Below are 22041 nucleotides of genomic sequence, written 5' to 3' on the forward strand. Positions count from 1 at the left end.
TTAATTCTGTCTTGGTTTTGACCTGAATCAAATCTTTAGTGTGTGTTGTTCAAAATATTTTTAGAAGGATTGCGATACCTGTGATCCAAAACATCAGGATTATCATGATCGTAACAGAAGGGTGGATTTCACTGACAAAATGTCATAAAACTTTTAGATTGGTCAAATATATAGACATTTATTTACATTTTTCCATTGAATTGTTTAACTGTTAACACGGATAAAGTAGATAAAGTGGACATCAGTTTACCTATTAACCTTTTCAGTAGAGTAAAAATAAAAAAATAAATACATAAAGGATTTTTGCCCAATAAAATATTCCTCCAAATAGTTGTCAATATATATATATATATATTTTTTCTTCCTACTTGTCTGCATTGGTCTTCATAGCTTAGCGCCACAAAAGGGTGTAAGCTTCTTGTGAAGATTGATGCACTGTTAATCTTGCGGTCAAATATTTTATACCCATAATGCATAGTTGTGACCATCACCCACCCTCCCTGGAGACTAGCCTAACAGCCTTTATTGGAAAAACTTCCTAATATGAGCCAGAGAAGGCCGTGATACACCAAAGTGTGTCAAGGGGAAAGTAAGGAAACAAGCAAGGGGGAGGGGGCAGGTGCTTAAGTCCTGAGTTATATAGTGACAGTGCATGCGGAGAAGAAGGAGGAAAAACAAACAAACAAATAAACAAACAAACAAAAAAAAAACAGGGGAGAAACAGGCAGTGTAGCTGATGTATTGTGGCCTTGAGGTGGTTGTGCTCCATGCAGATTATCAAAAATAAACATATACATGTCTACTATACTGTACTGAAAAACAAAAACAAAAGAGAAGTCTATACTGAACACCAAAAATGTGAGAGTCTTGGTGGAGGGGGAAAGCCTGATTGTAGAGAAGAGTTGCCAGCACGGTGTGGTAGGTTTGAGAAGCAAGTGGGCCCCTTTGGAGTGATCCCATCGGTTCTTTGCAGGGCCAGCCCTGCGGGGGAAGAGGGGCGGTATGGCACCCCAAGACCGCAGGAGCGCCCAGACCCCAAGACCAGGGAGCCGCAGAGGCCGCAGGACATCACGCAGGCCCAAGGACCCGGGGCGGCCCACAAGCCACGCCATGCGTATCTACAGTGTGTGTAAACCCACCACCCCCTCTCTTACTATGATTCTCCGATCCCTGACAGAGAAACATTAACCCTACACCGTGAATGTGAATGTGAGTGCCCATAAGTGTGATGTGGTGCATTAAAATTGAGGGACATAGGAGACAGGTGGGGGCAAGGCTGATGGCTACAGCACACTGCTGTCCTGCAGCCCGTGCAGCCATAGGCACCTGGAACCTACTCCCATCTGTCCCACAAGATGTAGGTGTATGTGGTGCTTTAAAATTGGAGAATAGATAAGGATGGGCCGGTGGGCAGCATGGAGGGCTACCGGACACCACTGTCCCATAGCCTGCCCCATCATGAAGCCCCCCAATCCCTCAGTGGTCTGTACCTCGAAGAGTGAGTGTATGTGGTGCATTAAAACTGTGGAATGTGTGGTGAGTGAACTAAATGTCGTTTAGGAGGCCAGGCCAGTGTAGGCCCGGCCAGGGGGCTGGAGGGATGGATGGGAAGGGCTAGAAGGTGGCGCCAACCAGACCCCGGCGCAGCGAGGCCCCCAGCGCCCATGGACAGCGGGCCAGGCGGGCCCCAAGGAAACCCAACGGGCCCACACCCAATCCCGCCCCCCAGGCAACTGCAGCGTCAGGCCCCTGCCATGGTCCCGACCTGGGCCACAACGCCTGCAGCAAATCGACCCCCAGCAGAAGGACGAGGCGCGCCACCAGGGTGCACGGACGACGGGCCCCACCCAACCACGCAGGAGCACAGGCCAACCCGCAACCCTGCCAGTTGACAATATTAAACATTCATTTCTCACCCATATTAATTACAATTACACAATCAAAAGTAGTCTCTAACAATTTCATCCTTCATGCTGTTTCTCTAGCTCTCCAACTTAACACACTTACCCAATGCAGGCTATGCTACCTGTTCTTTACATAGCTAGTAGCCTACATTGTGATGTGAATAGAGCAGTGGTTGTCCATATTGTATAATTTATATCTGGATCAGGGTGATCCAGTCCAATGCGGTTTTGAAAAACTGGCCCAAAGGTAAAATGGATTAGCTTAGTGGTTCCCAGCTGGTGGGTCATGGTCCAAAGTGGGTCACGGGCCCATTCTGAATGGACCACAAGTGACATTTTGAAGTACAGTGAATTTCCAGCACAAGCTTTTTATTTTTGAAGTGCTGTTTTCTGTTGCAAACTAGCTTGACGACATGGCCAAACGCAAGTATGACACTGAATATATTTAACTTTGTGGATCTTTAACTAATGACTAAGGAGCAATCTGGACCCCATGGGCGGACCAGTTCAGAACCACTGGATTAGCTAATCCTAGATGGCAAAACATAAGATTTTCAAATCTTGATCATCCTGAAACAAATTTGAACAACTGGAGCCAGATTGTTAGTGACAGACTAACTGCTTTGTTTAGGTATTGAAGTGCCAACTAATACTGGATTCATTCCACCATATACATATAATTTGTTTATGATGTTTATGATATTGTCTTGTCCCTTCGCCACTCTTTTTTATAGCAATGTGTAACTAATTTGTGTAATTATCATGTGCACACAACTGTGCAGCCTAATGCAGATCATCTATGCTAATTCTATACCATGCAAATCTAATGTAAAAGAGCCAGAGATACTTGGATATTTTGGATTTTGCCTGTTTGTCTGTTAAATAACTCTGACATCCTTTAAACATGAAAAAATGTTCTATTTTCTTTGGTCATTTTACTTCAAATGTATTTGATTTTTTCCCCTAAAATGACTTAATTATTGTTGTTTTTAAATGTTTTATCAATACACTTGTTTAACTTGGCAATACCATTCGTTTTGCATCTTTCACTTTAATTGCTTTAGTTTCCGAGTCTTAATTTAGTGCATGCTGGCTCACTGTCAGACTGTCATGGCTTACTGGGACACTTGAGTAGAACGGAGCCGTCATTAATGTTATTAGTGACACCTGTTCTTTTCCCACTATGACAAATCAGAATGTCTGCTGTGAAAACAACCTACTGCATCTTCCACTTCGCTGCACATTAGCTACTGTATGCTTCCTCCTGACTGAATGCCTGTTGGTGTTGTAATCCTATCAGAGTCAAATGTCAGTGGCACACGGATCAAGCTGCTAATTACTCCACTTTGGGAAGATGAGGCTGTGGGAGAGGTTGTGGGGTCAGCAGGGGATGGGCCGAGTGTGTTTGCCGCCTTAATTACAGAGCACCAGTGGGAGCACATTAAATCTGTGGGGGAGGATTTAATTCAATATTGAATGGGACGTTTATCAGCGGGCGATGCGTAGAAGGCAAACAGAGGGGGAGAGTTATCAGCTGTGATATTTTTATATATTTGTGGAATGACCTTCGTTGCCATTATGCCCACAGAAAAAATACTGGATAACCCACCTTCTGTAAGTATGTAAGGCACACTAAACAGTGATAACCACTGCAGAAGGTTGAACTTGACTTAGTTTTTAGTTTGCTTTAAATTTTAGCAGAATTTGGACTTCTTTTCTCAAATGCAATCCACAGACAGTTTCTCAGATAGAGTATGTGTTTTTATTATGTTTGTTTTATTGCAGCTTTGAGCACAGTAATTGCTTCCTGCATAAAAGCACAAACAAATAGGTCGACCATTTTCTCTAATGTCCCGAAATCAACGATCCAAAATTCAGGTTCATTAAATACAGTGATTAGCCAGGTGTGTGGATGTGAGGAAGGAGCCAGAGTATTTGGCACCACCCTTCATGTGAACAATCATGTATGTCTTCCAGGAGAGATTGCCTGAAAGCGTGCTCCGTTCTCCCTATATTTGAATGATACTGCGTTGGCATGGTCAAAATTCCTAAATGCTGCCTACGTGTTGTCAAAGCAGTGAAGATATTTTTTACTTTATTGTCACCAGTTGTACATTATTGCTTCGCTCAAAAAACGTAGAAGTCTGCACCTTTAGCAGGCAAATTTTGGATGCACTGGTGTGAAAGGATAAATAAATAAAATTCAAGTCATAGGCTTAGTGGCTTCAAAATGAGAGCTGTTGATTTCAAAGCCAACTTGATTTCTGGCATGATTATGTATATGAGGAAATCTTTATACCAACTGAAAGAGCTCGACAAGGCATGAACTGTAGGTGTATGAGGCTGTGCTGGCTCAAGCTGCCCTGCTTCAGTGTGTCCTGCAGGTCCTTGGGTGGGTGGAGATGAGGTACCATAGTCCTGACTGGGAACACATGGCCAGAATTTCTGAGCTATGTGTATCGATCCCTTCATCAAGCTGACTGCTATTTTTGCTGGGTTATTTTCTTTTGTTTTACACTAATAACATGCACCTCACTGCATTCATGGACTCTCATACAGCACTGATTCTAACGTTTACACCTCATTGTAGGGCTGGGCAAGGCATCAATATTATAACCATCCATCCATCCCTTTCATCTGCTTATCCGGCACCGAGTCATGGGGGCAGCAGGCCAAGCAAAGCACCCCAAACATCCCTCTCCCCAGCAACACTTTGGCCCCCAGGAGGCATCCTAATCAGATGCCCGAACCACCTCAACTGACCCCTTTCAACACAAAGGAGCAGCGGCTCTACACTGAGCTCCCTCTGGATGTCCGAGCTCAATATCATATCAATGTTGTGATATCATCCTGAGACCTTAGCTTTTGTTTCATATTCCTTTTTGTAATCTCTCTAAGCTATTTGGGTTCAGTGGGATCTGATAAGAATAAAAACTAAGCATCATTGCTGAACAGGAAGTAGTTTTTGAACAATATTATGTCTTCATATGGTGACATTGGGTTTATTTTTTAATAGCAACGAGTGTGTAATAAAGTATAAGACTGTTTATTTCGATGCCTGAACATTGTTCGAAAACAAAATTGCAAATAATGCAACATTTGTTCTATGTCTTGTAACTCTATGGGTTAGAGGTCACTGTTCAAGTCTGAAACTGTTGATAACTGTTAATTTCAATGCCTGAACATGACTGTGCAAAAACTTAACTGGAATTTGTTCATTTTGTAACTCTGTATGAATTTTCCTTGCTCCATACTCCATGCTAATAATGTCCTTTTCATCTGTAGGGAACAGTCTGTCACACCTAATTGGCCTGTGTGAAATGCTGCGATAATCCAATAATAAAATCCTAGTGTTGTCCAATGACGATTTCCTAATTAACAGCATCTTAGCGTGTTACTGTTGCGTGTAATTCCCTGAACTTACCAGACTATTCTAGCTGCTCTATTTTTTGCCTTTACCCACTCAGTCATTATATCCACACTGCTGATGATTATTTATCAAAATGTCACCATAAATATTTCGCAATATTTGGTTGATACTGTGATATTTGATTTACTCTATATAGCCCAGCCCTACCTCATTGTTATTATCATTTGGTCATTTATAACAACTACACAACTTCCAGTTTATTTTTGCTAAGTTCGGCGTACATCTACCTCCTTTGCTTAGGCCTGCGGCCAGTTGTAATAGAGGCATTGGTGTAATGCATAAGAAACAATGAAATAAATGTCTGACACATCACTCTCTCTTGTCATTTCATGCTGTACTGGTTCCTAACCTTGCATCAGGACCCCCCAAGGGCTTGTAAAATAAATCTGAGGGGTTCCAAGATGATTAATGGGATCAGAAAAAAGGGGGGAAAGTATTTCTGCTGCACAAAGTAATTCATCATTCATGTAAACTTTCTGAAATCTCTCCTTTTTTTCTTATGAAATATCTTTTCAGAACACACACACACACACACACACACACACACACACAACAAATAAGAAGCAATTGTGTTTTAATAAATAAATCAATAAATAAATAATGTAATCAAATTAAGAAGTCTACCTTTTCTAATCTTGAACTGTGCAAGATGTTATAAGTGAAATCATACTAGAGCAAACAGTAAGTGATTGCCTGTGCCTCGCATGCACACTGGTTTGCAGATTTTGTCCTCATATATCATTTATAACATTTTCGTGTTTGCAAGTTGGCCTGTTGAACTGTTGTTGCACTAGACTCTGGTTTCTTTCAGTGTAAATATATTTGATATGCAATATTGCTACAAAGCAGTCATCTGAAGACTGCCAGAATTCATTTGAACTGAATCAGCAATAATCAATATCCTTCATTATTATCCTTCTCCAGACATGGAGCCCATGAAGGGATGGCAAGGATGAAGACTGCAGTGACTCATTTTAATAGCAGAATGTTGCTCCGCTAATCCGACGTCCTGATGTCTGTGTTTCCTGTCTGTGATGTAATCATGTCCTTGAGCGCGGCCGCTCGGAAAAAATGAGTCTGTGAGAGCCGTGGTGGGTCTGGTTGTGATGTTACCGTGATGCAACAGTGAGAAAGTACCTTGGCCTTCTCCAGCTGCACCTGGGCGTTTCTTTCCTCGACGACGTCCGAGTCCTGACGCTCTCCCTGCAGGAGAGAGAGAGAGAGAGTGATGACAATGAGTTTAATCAGTTCTCCACATTGATTTAATTGGTTTGCACTGCACTGCGTTAAAGAATTTTGAAAGCGTTGAAAATTAATTTTTGATTTTAAAAAGCAAGAAAAGAGTGAAAGACAAAGATAGCCTGCAAAAAGAAGTAAAAATCTCCTTTCCTGGTGTACATTAAACCTGTTTATTCTTCATTTAGGTGAATTTATTTCCTTTTCATTTCATTTCTGGTTGATTTTTTATCCTTGTTTCTAAAGTGATTAGAGTATTATGAAGACACCCCAGCAATCTGTTTCATATACAGAGTTCAGTTTCTTTTTTCTATTTGTTTTTCTGTGTTCATACCTATATTTACATACAGTTTATTGGCCCATTTTGACTTCTGTATGACACACGATGACACACTTTGTTACTTTCTATGTCCTGCAGAAGGCCTGGAAAGATAGAACTATAAGCTCTTTGACTATGATGAAGCTGTCTGACTGGGAAATAAAATAACTATGAAAATAATTTGGATGGCCAAAGTTTGCCTCTTTTCATGACAATCTGAGTGCAGTAGAAAATATCACTGAAAACAAAGACAGAGAGATTCAAATTTATCCAAACACATTCAAGGCCAGACAAGAAAACATAAAGTCTCCGCAGCAATGATTCAAAAGAGGACTCCAGCAATTCAGTATTGTACTTCTATAAAGTTTGGGCACTTGCAAGAGAGAGAAAAAAATGTCAAAATCTGTGCAGCAGAGACTGTGATATCTTGACTTGTAGTCAGTGTGGGATACAATCTGAAAATACTTGAGTCTACACTTCCCATAATGCACCTTAAAATCACCCTCCCTCACTCGTAAATACCAGCTTCTTCAAACTCCACAACGCAGTTGCAACGCAGACCTTTTGCTTTTCTTTTTTAATCCAAAATCTCTGAGCCCGAGCTGATGTTACACAAAGGGGTGACTTGAATAAACTTTTCTCAGACTTGACAAAGCTCCTCCACAGCCACAGACGACTGTTCTTACAGGCTGAGTCATACACCTCTGTAACTGACACAAAACTGGTAGATTATAAATGTTACTGTATATTATATGCACTTCCTTGTCCTTAATCTAGACATGTTCATAAACACATTTTAAAACACAATTTTCCCCTATTCTCAAGCTTTCAATAACTTATCAGGGTGTTCTATTTCACATCTCCATTATTTCTTATGAGTTATACAAGTACTTTTTCTTTATCTGGTTTTCTGAATAAATTTGTGAATTATTGACTTCATTATTACAGGAGGAGCAACAATGGTGCATGTTTAGTTCACATATTTGGGTGTCACGGCTTTATTCATCCTCTCATATTAAAAGGTCTTCACTGGTTTATGTCATTAAATAACAATTAGCTTTTTGGAATTTGATTTACAGATATTCAATACGTTAGAAAATTGTTTTTTATATTTCCCAGTTGGCTATGGAACAATAATTCCTAGTAACTAGTATTTGAAGCACATAAATAAATTATTTTTTAATTAAAATTTATGATTTTACATTTGGTCTTTGGACGTTATTATTATTATTGTTATTATTATTATACTGCTGCTCTTTTTGGACACAGCTGTTTGATGATTGATAAAGCATCAAGCTTCTGCAGACCCTGGTGTTTTCCCTCCATGACTACGATTTGGAGTATTTTCTACCACGTCTAATAATCCTCACTCACACTTCTTAAAAATGTATTTATGCATGTATAGGCTCTGTTTTGGATTCCATTTTGGACCCATGAAGACCTCTAGCTCTTATGCAAATTAAACTGTAGGATTCAAACACTGACTGAACGCCACACCGTGAAGCTATTGACCTCATAACATCTCCAAGACATGGCTTCTCATTTACTGTTACTTTCCGCAGAGCTGTCCTGCCTTTAATTGTCAGGAAGTGTCGCAGCAGATCCCTCCTGGGATGCTCAGGTTTATGTGCCATGTGTCCCAGCGATTAGATTGTCCCCTCAAAGACATGGTAATTAATGCCCTCTGTGTCATAGCCAGGAGGTGGCACAGCCGTCTGCGTCAATCTGGCACTCAAGATACACTCTTGCATCCTAAAGTCACAAATCAGCTCTCTGGTTGTAGACAGTCTGCTCAGTCTGACGCATTTTAACAACTCGGTGATCCGGAGTCCTTGGTGACTTCCAATGTGTCAGAGACAATAAGAGAGGTATTCTGTGTATATCAATGACATGAAACTTTGGTAAGGACCACAATATAACACACTTAAAATCCAATGTTCACACTGTTAGCTTTACCCTACTGCCATGATTAACCTGCCTCATACTAAAAAGTACGTATGCTAAACTGAATTCATTTGGCAGATGTTTTGTTGTCTAAAACCAAAAGTTATTATTATTATTATTATTATCTGCAGTTTTGACACTGAAAATGATCTATTTAGTTTTTTGGAATTTAGTTTCACAATGCAGTACAAAAGCACTGTTAAGAGTCTCTGGCAACAGAAAGACATCAGAGTACGACAGATGATGTTAGTGAAGCATGGCAGAGCTGACTGCACTCTCCTGCAGCCAAGTCTCTTCAACTCTGTCTCCTAAAAATGACATTTATGTAAAATTGATTTGCATTAGCAAAGACATTTTGTAGGAGGCAAACAGAATTGTAAAAAATTGTTGTTTTGAGTTACATGGTGTGACTTTTGAAACTTGAACCATTTCTTTTAAGGAGTCGCTGTGAGGTTGCCTGGTTTGGTACTATCGTGTCTCTACCAAGACCTATTTAAAACCTGTGCTTCCAGACAGTAGCTGTGGCAACATAGACGTCATCTCTTAGATTGGAGATGCCAACTTAACTGTTTACATGGACTCTAAATTAAGTGATCTGATAAGATGTATGTTTTACATGCCCCAAATCAAAATACAACTTTTTTGACTTGCACAGAGTGGTTCTGCTGAAGCGTCTAAGGTGTTTAATCTCCTGGAAATTTGACATAAGGGTTTTTTTTTTCAACTTTTTTGAGAAAATTCAGTTAATTCAATACATAAAGTACAGACGAAAAGAAGTGGTCCTGCCTGTTAATACAATTTAGCAGCAGTTAACGTAAGTGAAACCAAGGATGTTCCCTAAACATTGCACGTGCAGGCTTTTAGTAGATGCTACAATTTACCAAGTTCCCCAAAAATCTAATATACAGGCTACTGCCACTGGTAGTTCATTCATTCATTCATTCATTTTCTGTAACCGCTTATCCTGTTAGGGGTCGCGGAGGGACTGGAGCCTATCCCAGCTGACACTGGGCAGGCCGCGGGGTACACCCTGGACAGGTCACCGGACTGTTGCAGGGCTAAAGCCTAGTTCACATTACATGCTTTTCACCACGATTTTGACGTTGCAAAGGATCTTGAGAGCCACCTTGGGTCAGAGGTGAGTCGTGTGCCACGACGAGTCCTCATGTGTGAATAGCTTCTTTTGGGCTTGTTTCCATAGCCCTGGTTGCTTGTTTCTCTCCCAAGATCTGGCAACACTGACAAGCCAGCAAGCAACAACAACAATGGCGGCGTCCACAGGATCACGGGGAGCGTGTAGTGTTTGGACCCAGGCCCTGGAGGCAGATCTGATTCAGCACTGGGAAGAATATCAATGCCTTAACGATGTGTTGTCTCCAAGTTAAAAAACGTAGTTTGGTGACGTCACCGCGTTATCTGGGGCTCTGTCAGTGAGGGCTCGGTGGAGAAATCTTGTGGTGCGCACACACAGGTCGTAACGCAGTTGGTGATACTCCTGATGACAGAAACACACCTCGCCAGGTATGAACACTCAAAAGATTACGATAGTGTCAGCTACGCAAATTCGGGGTAAAAATCGTGGAACGTGAACCAGCCTTAACACATAGAGACAGACAACCATTGACACTCACATTCACACCTACAGGCAATTTAGAGTCACCAATTAACCTGCATGTCTTTGGACTGTGGGAGGAAGCTGGAGTACCCAGAGAAAACCCATGCTGAACATGCGAACTCTGCAGAGAGGGGCTTGTGTCCTACTGGCAGAGCCAAAGAGTTATTTACAACAACTCCACCAGTGGCGTAATGTAGTTATGATGGGCCCGCATGCACGCTATTATCAGAATCAGAAAGAACTTTATTGTTCATTGCAGAGCAGTGGAAATTCGTCTTTGACGTGGCTCACAATAAAACACAAGTTAAAAATACATAAAAATAAAAGACATAAAAAGACATAAAATACATACCAATACAGTATAGAGCAACACACATAAAGCTAAGAACCGTGAGTCAAACGGGCCCTAATGTGCACTACTTACTAGTTATGAAGCACACATACACATAGAGTTTTAGGTGTATATATATTTTACCAACAGTGCATCTTACTGCCACTTTTATGTTATATCTGCTTGCAGATGTGCCCAGCTTGTCAGTCTTGAGAGATTTTGCACCAAAACTAGCTACTGTAAATCGTATTGTCTTGTTACGTGATTATACAGAGACTTGATACTGACAACATTAACATGCATATTACCCAGCAATCATCATTAAATATCTGTATATGACAAAATAATTTTTATAGTTAAATTAGTTTTTTATTTAGTTTATGTAGAATAAACATATGGTTAGTTATAGATTGATACTATTTTGCAAAAACAGAAAACTATGATGGAGATGGGTTTGCCTTTTTGAGGGCTTTCACAGAAAATTGCACCATTTTTTATTTAATATCAGTTCTTCTTTGTTCACGAGCATATTTCTATAGGTGGCAACTGGGCCCCTCTACCCAATGGGCCCCAGTGCAACCACGCTGCCTGCGCTGTCTATATCTATGCCCCTCTCTTTTTTTTTTAAAAATATGTTTTTGGGCATTTTAGCTTTTATTTGATAGGACAGACAAGTGTGAAAGGGGAAGAGAGAGAGGGAGTCGAGCCCGGGCCGCTGTGGCAACAGCCTTGTACATGGGGTGCCTGCTCTATCCACTAAGTCACCAACGCCCCATCTATGCCCCTCTCTGTCAAAATCAGAAGCGCTGTTGCTGTGCAGCTGTTGGGGCATTTGTTGTGTGGCTACGTCACCTAATCAATCAATCAGTCAATCAAGCAATGCCTTTATTGTCACTGCACAACTGTACAATGAAATTAGGTGGGACCCAGGACATTAACCATCCAACTCTCTCCCTATGACTTCTGGGTAGTCAGGATGTTACTCTTCCTGAACTCAAAAAAAAAGTTGCCAGCAAATGTCATTCAAGCCCCCCTTTTCTTACCTCTAAAGCTCCTCTGGCAAAGCAAAGAATATTTTGTAGGAGAGAGGCTTTCCCTGTTTTCGGTTCATTAAAGACAGTAATAAGAATACACTGGGTGAGTATGAATGTCAGTCCAGAATGAGTTCACTATTCAGACCTCATGCTCAACCAGCAGAGAGCAACTTCCCTCTGGCTCTCCTTTACCCCGTCACCCGCTCCAACCCTCTACGTTATTCCAAATGAGTGCACACTGCGCTGCCTGACACTAGTGACTTTGACGATGACAGATTATACAGCATGTCATTACCATAGGCCAATAGTTATGATGGACCTATCTTCAAGTCCAAAAGACTCCGCTTTAATAGCTTGTATTATGAAATTACTGTAAGTGGGAAGACAGAGGGAGAGCTGGAAGAGGGGAGGAAGTGCGGGAGAGAGGGACGTGAGAGAGAAAAGGAGAATGTGCCAGGAAAGAGTGCTACGAGGATACATGTTGAACCAGAAGGGCACTCAGAAAGCAAACTGTCCAGTCTTCTATCATATGCAAATCTGAAAGCACAAATACTATATATGTCTGCATTGGGGTTGTCAAAATAACGCATTAATTTTGATTAATTAATCACAGAAAAAATAATGCATGAAAAAAATGAATGCTGCTTAATCACATTCCGTGGTGCCCTTTGACCCAGTGCGTCATTGAAGGCCACAGTGGCTTTGTCACATGATGGATTCAGACAAGATGATACTGCTTAGCCCCGTGAATGAAACCTTTATATTTCAAAAATGCCCAGATGGAGCTGTTGATAGGAGGACCATTCTTTGCAGTTTCTTTAGTAATGAATTTCTGTACCATCAGAGTACTTCAAGCCTGAAATATCACCTCAACACAAAGCATTCTGCAGCGATCCCGGAGGTAGAAGCTAGCACAGCCTCTGATACTATCGTTAGCAGCTAGCCTCGTCAAGCCACACTCAACCAGGCTTTCAGACGCAAACTGAGTAAGTCTACTGGTGACTGACTAACTAACTGCCTTTCAGAATGGATTACAATGGACTACAGACCAGTTGTGGTGGTAGAGGACATGGGGACAAGTGTGTCCAAAATCCAGCAGCTTTACTGTGTCACATCTGCCGAAAGTCATTTGAATTTAAATTTTCTAAATACTTAAACAGCAAAAACTGATGTATGCGATTAATTTAGATTAAGTAATCACAGAGTACGTAATTAATTAAATAATTCTTTCAATCGCTTGACAGCCCTAGTCTGGATATATTTCCAAAAGAGGTAGGAAGGTAGCATACCAAAAGTGTTTTGGTGGAAACGTGGCTATAGTCATAGGGAACCATTATCTGGTTAACATGAATGTCTGTGCAAACCTTCATCGCCATCCCTCGAGCCACACAACTATTGTGGCAAAAGATTTAAGTGCCAACACTTTGTGTCGCATGGTAGCCATGTTAGTGGACTTGAGCTTAAAGATAGGAACCTATCCAGGGTACAATATACTGGTTACTAATATATGCAAGGAACTGGTGCCACATTGGACACAAAATCAAAAATACTTGTGGCTCAGTTTAAAGTTGAATTAAAAGTATTACTATAAATATATTAGGGCGGCACGGTGTGTGGTGGTTAGCACTCTCGCCTCACAGCAAGAGGGTTGCCGGTTCGATCCCGGGTGTGGGAGCCCTTCTGTGCGGAGTTTGCATGTTTTCCCCGTGTCAGCGTGGGTTCTCTCCGGGCACTCCGGCTTCCTCCCACAGTCCAAAGACATGCAGATTGGGGACTAGGTTAATTGATAACTCTAAATTGTCCATAGGTGTGAATGTGAGCGTGAATGGTTGTCTGTCTCTATGTGTCAGCCCTGCGATAGTCTGGCGACCTGTCCAGGGTGTACCCTGCCTCTCGCCCAATGTCAGCTGGGATAGGCTCCAGCCCCCCCGCGACCCTCAACAGGATGAAGCGGTTAGAAGATGAATGAATGAATGAATGAATGAACTATAAATATATTGAAATGTGTCAGGAAAGAAAGCAAAATAGAACTGGTCACTAGCTCAGAAAGCTCAACTGTAATGATATGTCTTTAAAATACAAGAGAAAATAAAAAAAGAAACTATGGAGGCAAATTATGCCTCAAATAACGAGACACAAGAATGATGAGGACATGATGCAAGGTGGGATGCTGTTGGTAATTATCAGAGAGAATTAGCTGTACAGGAGCAGGAGGATGCAGCAGAGAACATGTCAGAGACAGAAAATTTAACATGGTGAGGAGGGAATAAGAGAGGAGGAGGAAGGAAATCTCCCCGGGGCCAAATTATGCCCAGGCATGGCTTTTTGTTTACCCATGGCTGGTGTAGACATCTGTTCGCACAGCACCCGCCTCTCCTGCAAGCCAATGTCACCCAGCCAATAGTATAAAACGCCCCCGCTGAATTATTAAACAATGTTGAGCTCTACTGCAGGTGACTTAGAAATGAAGGAATTATGTGAATTTTCTTTTTTTTTTTTTTCTGCACTTGTGTTAATGTGAATCACAGATTATAATGCATCGACATCATTCAGATATGGATTTCGCTTCAGTGTCTTTCTAAGACAAAAGAGGACAAAACAGCTGAATCAATTAATCAATCAGTCAATCAGCAAAAATATTTAATAGGGGTGCACTGATTGTGAAATTCTGGGCTGATACCTATATCTAAAATAACAATATGAATGATAGCCAATAGCAGTTTATTACACTATCTTTAAATGAGCACAAATTCAACCATAAAAACTGATGAAACAACATTTAAAATAACCTTCTTTCACATAAAAAAAAATCCATAAAGAAATAAATCATTGCTTAAAAAGCCCTTTTACTATAAGCATCATTATTTCCTCTCCAATATCTATTTTATATTATTTTGAAAGCATCAACAAATGTCTCCTTTAGACAACTAAGCATAGCACTAGTTTAGGCAGGACATGGTGTCAAGCTCAGCTCACATCCCAGCTACGTCAGCTGATCTCAATGAGCCAATCAACTGATGGCGCAGCTGAGCACCTGCCTACTGTTGCTGCTTCCTCTGCAAGCCACTTTGCAACCCTCCTCCAGCCCAGCTCCTCCTTTTCATGTTGTGTCTGACTTATAAATGTAATTTCTGTTTGTCAATAATACTGTCTTTGCTGCTGCTCTCCCTGTCTTAGGCTCTCTCACCAGGTTAAGCTTTCCACATAGGCATGTGGAAGGGCGGAGATATGTGCTCTCTCTGCCCTAAGCTTTCCACGTGGGCATGTGGAAGGGCAGGGAGGTCTCATGTCTCTGCCTCATGCTCTCCTCGTTTGCGCATGGAAGGGCAGAGAGGTGTGCTCACAAAGACATTTTTGTCCCATGACGATATGTCATTGTTAGTCTCAAGCCCTGCTTTTAAGCCTGCACAAATTTGCCAATAAACTGATGGTAGTCAACAAGGCAAGTATCCGCTGATACATATATACATATACATATATATCAGTGCACCCCTAATATTTAGATATGCAATGAATTATTTCGATCACTCTTCAAGCAAAAACAGCAAAAGGTTTTCTAAATCCAGCTTCTTAAATGTCAGAAGTTCATGCAATTTTGGACTGGTGGTTGGGAAAAAACAAAAACAAGCACTTTCAATGCATTAGAAGTTAACAAGGGTAGTTTTCACTATTTCCTGACATTCCGTATTTCTCATACATTTTTTTTTGTTCTTATTTGATGCTCTTTCTTTAAAGAAAAAAACAATATGGCTCCACTTATTTTTATTTTTATTCAAACTCTCTACCCCACTTCTTCATTCATCCCTCCATCTCCATTTCTTCACCAATCCCCCTTTCCTTCCCCTCCCTCTCTCTCCCCCCATCCCTTCCAGTTGCAGAGCCATCCCAGCCCATTAACGTGATTATGTGGCTTCGAGGGTGGGCAAAGGAAGGTGGAGGACAAGGATGATGTGAGGGTGGGTGAACTACCTGAAGGTGACTCCCTTCCCGCTCAAAAGCGTTTACACAGCTCTTTCTGCACTCGCCAGGGGAGTACATTAGGAAAGGAGTGTCTGATTGGGGAGATGGACTCCATCCCTAAAGTGAAATAATCAGAGCCATCGAGTCACCAAGAGCCAGCTGGCTGGCCCGGAGCACTGCGATTCCCCAGAGGACAAACTGAACTCTGGACTGGGTCTTGAAGAAATGCTGAGATGCAGCTCATGTTCACATTAGAAAAATTCCCAGCACTTCATCCAAATACATCATATTTACCTTTTCACTGTTTGATTTGTTTGAGCAGCTGAGAAAATGTGTCTTTTCATGCTGAGCTAATTCACACAGACTGATCTTACTGCATTTACTTTGACCCTAAAATCTCTAACTCAGCATGATGCCAGGTTATTTAATAAGATCTCATAAAATAAGACGAAAACAGCAACTGTTTCAAAGCTCTGCCTCACTTGTCTTGTGCAAAATGGGCTTCAATAAAAGAGAACATTATTGAGTGCAAAAATATGACAAAGTAAACTTTCTTAGCTTCAAACCAAAGGAAATAAACCAATGACCTGAAAAAGAAACAGAGACACAGGGGCCCACGATCACGTGCTTTTGATCTGTTCTGTACACACATCTATTGCAAGTCTGTCTGTCCTGGAAGAGGGATCCCTCCTCAGTTGCTGTCCCTGAGGTTTCAACCATTTTTCCCCCGTTTAAGGGTTTTTTGGGGAGGGTCGAAGGACAGAGGGATATTGTATGCTGTAAAGCCCTCTGAGGCAAACTGTGATTTGTGATATTGGGCTTTATAAATACAATTGAACTGAATCAAATTGAATTTTGAAGCCCTTAATGTGAAACTTTCTTAAATACTCATCCTGTGTAGTCTTGGTTCAACTGACACACACTTGCCAAGCCAACTAGTTTTCTCCTATTTAATTCAAAACATACAGTTTGACACAATAACACATAAATCTCAGCTTTGCATGTTATGTATGAGTTTGGTTTTGAGTCTGCCCAGAGTAGTTAAGAAGATGCACTCAAAAAATGACTAGGAAAAGCCACATATGGCTGCTTCTCTTGTTTCCTACGGAGAGAATGTTACAACACAGGATAACGTTATACGCCACTTTACAGTCAAGCAAAGCAACACAAATTTCCTGACTGAAAACACGCTATTTTATTCAAACCACATTATCTGCTTGACTGATCAAGTCTACAGTGTGCTTTTTGCTAACTTTCTGGTTAACTGACAGCGGGGTGTGCTTGCCTCATGGTCTCCATTGTAAGGCTACACCCTGACATCTTATCAATACATCTTAGCAATCAGTTTGATGCAGGAATGATGGTCGAAACTACTAAAACAAAAATAAGACCTATGCTGTAAAAATCTGAAATTGTGTTTTGTTGTTCTCGCAGTACTGAGCATCCAGCTGGATAATTGAGACTTGGATTACACTGCATGAGCTTTGTTAGAGTTTGTATATGGATTGTTTAATATAACTGATGATATAAATGTAGGCATGCCAGAAAAGTAAAGTTTTCTTTAGGAATTCAAGGCAACATAGCTTAACTAACTGATTTACAAATGATCATATAATAGGTGAAGTATTCCTTTAATTTGGTCCTTTTATGCCATTATGTCGAGCCTTTAAGGGCATCTAATATAAACTGTAAAGCTTGCAAAGTAGATAGAAGAAATACAACCAACCAACCAACCAACCAACCAAGAGTTTCTTAATTTAAGACAGCAACCATTCACTGCAGCACATAGTATTAACTTTTGTCACTGAAGATGCCATTCCTTCTACACAGTGCCTCAACAAATGGGGAGACATTTCCATGGCAACCATTGAGAGAAATATGCCACCTAAGCATAAATGACTCCCACTGATGACAATACCTCTCCCATTGTAACTTGTATGCTGTAATGCATCCATACCTCCACAACATCCTCCTAGACTGATTAAAGGTGCTAACAGTAATTGAGCAGTACATTGAAATCAATGGGAGATCCATAGAGGAACTATTGAAATGACACTTGGACCTCCCATAGAGAATGTCAATATAATTAAGTCAACTTGGCCATGTTCAGCATCACCGCTACTGTACCTTGCACGGTCGATGACGTCAAACACGTAACGGTAAAGTGTTGTTTAAGCTGGCTATATGCCAGCACACAACGTAAGCATCAGCAGAGGCGGGGAAGTGAACCATGTGAGTCTGCTTGCTTGAGTGGGCACTGTTGTTCGGATTGTTTGTATTTAGAGATGAAATTCGTGTGTGTGTGTGTGTGTGTGTGTGTGTAGCTCTGCCACATCCCTGCAGCTTCCTGCTCCTTCGCTGGCTGCTCCCCAGGCGCTGCTGTTATCTATGTCTCATTTAAAAAGACAACTAGGGTTAAGAGCTTCCACACCTCAACACAGCAGCTCCAGTATGAGCTGCTCTGTGATGCCTTCCGCTCTGTGGCAGCAAAGTGTCTTGTAACCTAAGGTGAAGTGATGACTTAGTGAAGAACAATAAGCTTGGTAGTCGACTGTGTATGGAAACACTGTGACTCTAGCGCCATCCACTGCAGCCTAGTCGTCAGAAGAAAGCGTTAGAAATATGTTACATTTGCACATTTCATATTTGTCTTTTCAGGTTTCTAAAGTGACGTATATATCAGTTGGCTTTTGTCATAGGGAGGTGGAGGGGATGGTGGATGGTGTCACCTAGGAGAGATACCTGCCATGCTGCGGACCGCTGTTAAAAACCAACAACTCTGGCTGGGTCTTGGTGATGCTTCCTGGCATTTGCACTGGTGTTTCTAGTTGGGTTTCCCCCAGCGTTTGAGGCACCGAACTTGGGTGTTTTTTACCGAAACATCTCAACGTTTCCCAGCACTATCTGTGGCAGCAATCCTAGGTGTTTTGCACCAACCTGTCCCTGCTTTTCCAGCAGCTTTTGTGCCACCAAACATGGGTGTTTTGTAACAGTGGTTCGACACTGGTCCAGCCACAGGGTCCAGATTTCTCCTAAGTCATTAGTTCAAGGTCCCACAGTTTAATACATTAAGCATCATACCTGCATTTGAACATGTCGTTGAGCTAGTCTGCTGTCTCTGTAAAGTCGCTGTCTGTTAGACACTCAATCTACAACAGAGAACGCCACTTGAAAATAAAAGCCCTGTGCTGGAAATTCACTGTATCAAAAAATAAAGTGTGTTTTTTACAAACTTGACGCGTTTGTAAGTCCCTTGTAGTCCAAGTACTTTTTGTGCCTAAATCTAACCACACATTCAACATAAAGTTTCAACATATCTACGACAAAATAAGGTACAAATGTTACGTATCTGTGGTTTGCAAAACATACAGTAAGAACATTTTTCGAGAGAAGGGCTGTCTGGCTTATATGAATACATGCAAAAATGTACATACTGGTGCATTCAAATGTTTTCAAGAGTAAAACACGAAAAAAGCTAGAATCACATTTGTCTAAAACCAAAGTGGAAATAAACAATCTTGGGATTTTGAATCTGCAACATGATAATCTGCTGACTCAGCCAAAACTCTAGAAAAAAAAAATCTTTAAATCTAGCCACACAGGTAATCTGCAAAAACAGGGGGCTGGGTGCTACTTTATGTATCTAATATGTTAATATTGTAACTACCATGTTTCAGATACTGTGATATACCCATCCCGTCTGCCTCATCTGTCTGTTCAGAGTTTGCACAAGTCAATAGTGGATTATGTGCTGCTAACAAGCGTAAATTCTGCATAAATGCCCCCAGAGACCGACAGCTCCAACTGCCAGTCCCCCAAAAACTGCCTTCACATCAGATGAACAGAACTTTAATTTCCAAAACTGTAGATGCCAAAATAATTCATCACATACACAACTCTGTTGGAGAGCAGCCTGCGCTTTGATCTACTGTGAACAAGGAGAATATTTTTATATGAGAAAATATCAAAACTGTACTATGTTTACTCTTATCTCAGGATATTCTGGGTGATCTGCAGAGAAACAGCGTTGGCTTTTAAATTATAAGCTTCATTAAAACCATAGTAATGAGGATCAGTGGAAACAGTTGTGCATCAAAAAGAGACAAAACACTGCCTGTGTCCAAACACCATTTACTACAGTTCATTGTAGAACTGTAGCGCAGGTCACTAATCTAATTGTGACTAATTTCCTGTCGTTGTCTAATGAGCAGCTGGCTCTGAGCCCAGGTGTTCACAAATTCTAATTTTTGCCGATAAATATTTTTATGTATTGGCTCTTTCTGCTGCGGAGGAGCAGTGAAATTGTATCTGATAACCCAAATCCTTTTGCAATTTAGCTGGCGCTCATTTACTCTGATGTGTTATTCCGTATACTGTGATGATTTCTTTGTGACTCCATCTCCTCTTCATTAACATGCAGTGTGTGTTCAGTTTTCTCCGAGCCCTGTCTAATCAGCTGCTCTGCATCATCTGTCTGAAGGAGACTGGCTCCATGCCCTCTGCCTGATGTTACCATAGAGCAGATATGGCCGGGCTGGCACCGCCACCTTTACTTTGGCATGAGTCTCCGTCTGTGGAGTTAAAGGCTGCATCACGGCCCTTTAGATCTCCAATTATAGATCAAGAGTGGCAGCAGATCTGTGCTGCACTAAAAGTAATTTATGTCTATACAGTTTGTTAATATGGGTTTGATCATTATTACTGATGTCGCCAGTTTGTGGTTACAAAAGGAAAGAGTTTAAAATTGGAAACAACTTCAATTCAATTCACTACTTCAACAGTTTGCGAAACCTCACCCCCTACCTTAATCACTGTTGATACGCCTTTCTGGCTTTGTGTTCTCCCATACACGCCCATATGCAGTTTTCCATGAAAACTGTGGCACAGTTGGTTTTGTGATAACAGGCTGTCAGACAAATGATCTTTTGGTCCAATGGGACATTTTTCCGAATAACTAGGGCTTCGGGATTATTAACTGTCAGGTCAGTGTCATGGCACCCAAACAGAGCAGGAAGAAGGCACTAACGTTAGCTTCAACTCTGACATAGGAACCAGAACCAGCTGCCGCACAGTGGAGGAAATGTGCTAGTCATAAACAAGACTTCTTTAAAAGTAACCTGTAATAATAATGTAGTATGAAATTGCCACTGGCCCAGAAGTTACGCAGGGTTACCACTGTAGGTAGTACGCTGGTCACCGCGCATGCTGACATTTGCAGCTTAGGGTGCTTTCACACCTGCCCTGTTTGGTTCGGTTCAATTGAACTTAAGTTCATTTGCCCCCTAAGTGTGGTTTGTGTGGGCAGGTGTGAACACAGCAATCACACTCGGGTGCGCATCAAAACAACTGGACCGAGACATTCTTGAAGAGGCGGTCTCAGCCTGGTTACAAATGAACTCTGGTGTGGTTCGTTTTTGGTGATAACGTGTTCCGACCTCGATCCGAACCAACTGCAGTCACATGACACATTGTTTGGGTTAAACATGAGCATGTTACAGTCCTGGAGGATTATTAATGTGCACCTCCTCCTGTACTGCCTTAATATGCACATTCAGCACATCCAATGCATCAAATTCAGATTCAGATTCAGATTCAGATTCAGATTCAGAATTCAGATTCAGAATACTTTATTAATCCCCGGGGGGAAATTGTTTTTGTTCCAATGCTCCGTGCAAAGTAGAAATAGAAATACAGCATGAATGGAAACAAGAGATAAAGATGAAGATATAAATAAAATATTAAAGTGAACATTAAAATAAAATAAAATAAAATAAAATATTAAAGTAGACAATAAAATAAAATAAATAATAAAATAGTAAAGTAGACAATCTGAAATATATACAATATACAATGAAATGGTTGATAGCAAAACATTGTTTTCTAGTTGGAGCCGTGCCTTGTTTTCAAACTGTATGGTTTGACTTAAATGAAAATTTCTTGGATTTTTCCTTCATGGAAATTCTGACCAATCAACAGCAGCTTTCTCGCACAGGCATTTGATCTGGTCCACTTGTAAATGCTGCCGTGAGAACACGAACTAACTCTAGGCAATTATGCAACTTTGTAACAAAATTAGTCCCTGATTCAGACCAAAGCAAGACAACTCTAGGTCTGAAAGCACCCTTACATTGTTAAAGTCACTCCTCATTTTTATGTTTCTGATTTTGGAGCAGGTATGACAAAAAAGAAACCACAGTCCAATCTCTCACAAATAGACTACTGCTTTGACTACTGCCCCATGTAAACCACTTGAACATGTATGAAAAAT

At 41.1% G+C, this 22041-nt stretch overlaps 1 protein-coding gene across 2 annotated transcripts in view; it reads right to left on the bottom strand.

Moving 5' to 3' along the window:
- cacnb2b (calcium channel, voltage-dependent, beta 2b) overlaps positions 1–22041 on the bottom strand; it is a 63037-nt gene that overhangs the window by 17393 nt on the left and 23603 nt on the right. For both annotated transcript variants that reach the window (XM_049598633.1, XM_049598634.1), the window contains exon 2: positions 6472–6537. In XM_049598633.1, coding sequence (XP_049454590.1) covers positions 6472–6537 — 66 coding nt within the window. The remainder of the gene's footprint in view (positions 1–6471; positions 6538–22041) is intronic.

The sequence above is a fragment of the Epinephelus fuscoguttatus genome, linkage group LG15, assembly GCF_011397635.1.
Source record: "Epinephelus fuscoguttatus linkage group LG15, E.fuscoguttatus.final_Chr_v1".
NCBI lineage: Eukaryota > Metazoa > Chordata > Actinopteri > Perciformes > Serranidae > Epinephelus > Epinephelus fuscoguttatus.